At 48.1% G+C, this 4,883-nt stretch overlaps 1 protein-coding gene across 1 annotated transcript; it reads right to left on the bottom strand.

The window, feature by feature from the left end:
- Positions 1-1,944: 1,944 nt before the first annotated feature.
- On the bottom strand, positions 1,945-3,405 carry LOC125517056 (mitochondrial metalloendopeptidase OMA1-like). The gene is made up of 3 exons (XM_048682275.1): positions 2,578-3,405; positions 2,316-2,467; positions 1,945-2,194 (listed from the first exon to the last, which is right to left on the bottom strand). Exons 1-3 carry the CDS (start codon positions 3,403-3,405, stop codon positions 1,945-1,947), a joined length of 1,230 nt encoding a protein of 409 aa, XP_048538232.1.
- Between the last annotated feature and the right edge of the window lie 1,478 nt (positions 3,406-4,883).

The raw sequence follows: 4,883 nt of genomic DNA on the forward strand, positions 1-4,883 counted from the left end.
TAGAATCATGCGAACCAAATAAGCCCAAAATATTTTGTTAGATGTCGTCCACTTCTGAGACAATCGACCAAAAGAAAAACAGATATCGCCAACCATGTGAATGTGGATATCTCCGGCATACCCACCTTTCTCTCAAATGAAATGCACCTTATAAGCTATACTTATAAGTATACTTTTAAGTAGGTTTTAGAGATGTTTAGAAAAAATAGTACTTTTGTTCAAGAAGAAGGAACATTAATACTCACAAGTATTTGTCCACAAATTTTAGTTGGTACATCTAATACATATACCCGTGAATTGTCATGGGAGTTCCTAACTTAAAGGGTTACTTATGCAGGATTAGGAATAGTTTGTTTCATCGAACATCAATGGCAGAGAACATTAAACCAAGTTGTGAAGGATTTTTTTGCGAGGGGTTAGAAAAACTCTTTTAGCTTCCATGCCCCAACACTCATATTTTGTCTTTCGCCCCCCCACCCCCAAGCTGATTATGTCTAGCTCCGCCATGTTGAACATCGTTCGTAGAAATTAGTAAACATGAGTTAGTACCTAACTCAAAATGTGCACGCTTTTGCATAGTTGAAATTGACCGGCGCTTCATCATGCATATTAGATGAGGACTCCGGCATTAGATTTTCTTTTTGTTCAACAAAGAAAACTTACTCAAAGTACATATTAATCAAACTGATGAAACTTGAAAGGAGTATATTAGCAAAAGAAACAAATAAATTATAATCCAAGAGAGAAAATTCTATTCAAAGAGAGACAAATTAGTACATTAAAATACATTTTTTTCTCCAGGGACATCAAAATACCACTCATAATTCATATAAGCCATTGGATATGTCTGATAGAATTAAGAGAAACAATCGTTTTTATTGTAAACCACCCTGCACTCGAGATATTATATATAGGACTTCGGTGATAAACATGCATTACTACGTTGTCATCCCATGCATTTCTGGAAAACACCGCTGGACAAAATTCTTCCTTTCTAGGCGCCGACACTGATGGCAAGAACAATGGAATGGTGATTGGAGGTTGGCTTCAACTAGTACTTGTCGTTATGGTCCTGCCGCCATCGTCATAGCTATGCTCATGAGCGTGGCATGATGTCTTTAGCTCTAAGAAACCACCAATGTTGCACTGGAACACCACACAATCGCCCTTGATTAAGTCCTTTTGCGTCTCTCGAAGTCTTTCTAAAGTGGTCGTGGCTACACAATTCGGGCCTACCCCCCCCCCCCCCCCCCCCCCCCCCCCCCCCCCCCCCCCCCCCCCCCCCCCCCCCCCCCCCCCCCACCCCCCCCCCCCCCCCCCCCCCCCCCCCCCCCCCCCCCCCCCCCCCCCCCCCCCCCCCCCCCCCCCCCCCCCCCCCCCCCCCCCCCCCCCCCCCCCCCCCCCCCCCCCCCCCCCCCCCCCCCCCCCCCCCCCCCCCCCCCCCCCCCCGCCCCCCCCCCCCCCCCCCCCCCCCCCCCCCCCCCGCAATTTTTTTTTTTGCTTCCTCATCTCCTTCACCGTTGTTTAAGATATCCATTATATATGGCCGGATTCATGTATGATTATACACAACGTTACTAGCCTAGTTGAGGAAGCTCAGTTGGTATTGTGCTTGCATCTGATGTTTTTTGTATCTTTCCAGGTAGCGCATTTGGAGATAGAAGGCGATGTAGTAGGAGTAGGATATGGCGGCGGCAGAGAATGCGAGTTGTGGTACAACACAGAGGTTGTGCAAAATTACATTCGATTATATCCAGGTCATGTATATATGTGCCTATACGGTTATCACTGTGTAGGGATAAGGCCTACCGCTCATATAATCTCAATTATTTTAAGATAACAAGTGTTTGGACAGAAAAACATCACCCTTTACAAGCTTTTAAGGGTGCTTGTGTATGGAAGCAAATGTCAAGATTGCATCTTAATTTGATACAAGATGAAGAATCATTGATCAATTTCTTCTTTTCTCGCTCTTGCTTCTGTATATAACGCCATGGCCTTATCCATGACCTTGGAATCCAGTAAAAGCCGCGTTCTTTTCTTGCTGCAAGGATGAGTAGACATGTACTCCTTGAACGATGATGAATTCCCACCGAGCTCTCCGAGCTTCTCGTGGACCTTAGGGGCTATGCGTGGATCGAAACCAGCGGCAGCGAGCAGCAGGATTCCAATGTGATCTGCCTCTATCTCCATCCTACATAGCATTTATATGTAGGTAACATTAGCTAGCTTGTACAAGATCATGCATGAAGAACAACATTTAAAAGGAAGTTAATAATATATAATCCTAAATCAACAGGCTGCATGATACATACTTTCGTGAGAAGGGCAGGCTGAGGAGGTATTTGGCGAGCTTATCAATCATCTTTGGCTCATCGATAAAGATGCCCAGGAAAACCGTGAGCATGAGAATCCACATGTTCTTGGTGAGCCCCTCTGCGGTGTGCCTTGCAATGGCGTGCGCAACCTACAGTTACAAGAGAATCCGCCGGCCGATACGAGGCGATACAAACAACCACCCAATGTGAGGTACTCCGTCTCACAATATAAGATGTTTTTGCAAGCTAACGTACGTACCTCGTGCCCTAGCACCGTGGCGATCTCAGCGTCGGTGCTGAACTTGTCGAGCAGCCCGGTGTAGACTATGATCTTGCCACCGGGCGCGCACATGGCGTTCACCTGCTTATTGTTGACGACGATCACCTCCCACTTGAACCCGTCGAGGTGGTTGGTCGTCGGCTGCCTCGGTGTTCCCCAAAGAGTATGAGCCTTCTTCTTGGAGCTCGGCGCCGCGTCGCCGACCCATATTTCGCCGTCAAGGAGCTTATTGTCATCGTGGACGGCGAGGCTGCGTCCGGCGGCGCGGATGATCTCGGAGGCGATGCCGTGGACACGGACAAAAGCAGGGTGGGACGGAGGGAGGACCTTGTCGCCCAGCTTCTTCTTCTCCCCGGTGAAGATCCAGTCGCCGAGCTTGAGCTCTCCCGAGTGCGTGAGGACGACGAAGTGGCGGCGGTTGGTGTAGGGCACGGTCTCGAAGGTGCCGTAGCAGATGGTGACCGCGCCGCCGACGATGATGACGATCCCCGCGAAGACTATCTGGGATTTCACGTCGCTGGAACTTCTTGGCCGGCTGGAGGAGTAGTGCCGTGGGCGTGGGAGTGGGACCGCTGGCGCATGCGGCGACGACGGCGGTGGTCGACGGACGAGAGAGTCACGTTGGAAGAGGCGGCCAAGGCGGGGCGGCGATCGCAGGGCCTCGTGAGATCGCCGCGTCGACGGCGCGTGGTAGCAGCGCGGGCGCGGGGCGGTCGACGACGGCAGTGGAAGAGGCGTTCGGATAGCGGGCTTGGACCGCAGTAGCCCGGACAGCGCGGGGCGGAGATTCCTGATCAAGGCGCTCATGTTGTCCAAGTTAGAATTGGTACGGTGGATCTTTTCGGGGCGCCGCTCGCCGGGATGCCTCTTGGATCCGTATATATCGTAATAATGTCGTCTACGTCGTGGCGCGGTCGACAGGTTGCCATGATTTATTAGGGCTGCGCCATACCTGTAGCCATGTCCGTCTCGGTCTTGTTATATGTTTTGTCCAATGTGGTACCACCTTCTTCTACAAGTACTGGAGTCTGAGGTTCATAGGGTCTCCTCCTCCTCCGATTCTAGTACGGAGTACTAGGGATGCAGGCAGATGGATTAATAAGCGTGCTAGGCTTAATTTCCATCTCATGGATGCGTGCGGGCTCGCGGACGCCGTCCGCCTGCATGCCAAATCTAGTACCAGCAGAGGGATTGAAATGTAATTGGTATATATAATGTGAGACTGAAAAGTGAAATTGAAATTGAAATTTCTAGACCGCATCCATTTCAATTTCCAGTCCAGTTTCATGTACCGCGTCCATTTCCATTAATGTGAGGCTGAAACATGCAATTGAAATGCCACTGTATATATAATGTGGGAATGAAATATAGAATTGGAATTGAAATTTCCGGACCGCGTCCATTTCAATTTCCAAACCAATTTCAGTTGCACATCCATTTCATCTTCCACATATTTTAATTAATGTGAGGCTGAAATATGAAAATTAATTTTCACGTCACGACTATCAATGTGAAACTGAAATGGCGAAAACTAAACAACTTCAAACATTTTATGTTGTTTTAATGATCTCGTCGCCACGAATTCAAATATAAAATGAGATTGGAGATGGAATTTTGGTTTAGAAGATATGAGTGGTTTACAATGTCACTGTGAAATAAAAGGGTTGCTTTTTGTATGGGAGACAAAGGATATAAAACATGCATGCACCATCCTTCTCTGCGCTCTCTCTTTCTCTTTCCTGACAAGATGACAAAAAGCTCATATACATGCAAAGATCCCTAAAAAGTGTTGAACGATGGATGCTTTCCCTGTACATACATGCTCCGCTAGAAAATGTAAATTTTTCTTCAGCTTACCCTCCCTCCTCAGGCAGTTGAAGCAGACCCCCATCCTCTCTGCCGCGACCTCACGACACACTGAAGGGTCAGCGGCCTCCTGACGTTGTTTCTGAAGTTGCTGGCCACAGCGGCTACACCACATGGCCCTTCGCCAAGGCCGAGGGTTTCCCTGTTTGACATGCCAAATAGTGGTGGACCTCAAAATCAGCTATAGCGGACTATAGCAGGTTATTTGTACATAAGACCATTTAGCCGCACCCTATTGAAAAGGCTATAGCTCTATAGCCGGCTATTTAAAACTATGCGTGCAACCTTTAATGTCTTCTTCACACGCAAATGTAGCATTTGTGAGTGATGTCCATGATGTATGGACATGCTCTAAGAAAAATACACACGACAAAAGTTTCACCTGATCAATTCTTATTGTTAGTGGAGTGATGATGCTA

This window comes from Triticum urartu, chromosome 6 (assembly GCF_003073215.2).
Source record: "Triticum urartu cultivar G1812 chromosome 6, Tu2.1, whole genome shotgun sequence".
In the NCBI taxonomy this organism is placed as follows: Eukaryota; Viridiplantae; Streptophyta; class Magnoliopsida; order Poales; family Poaceae; genus Triticum; species Triticum urartu.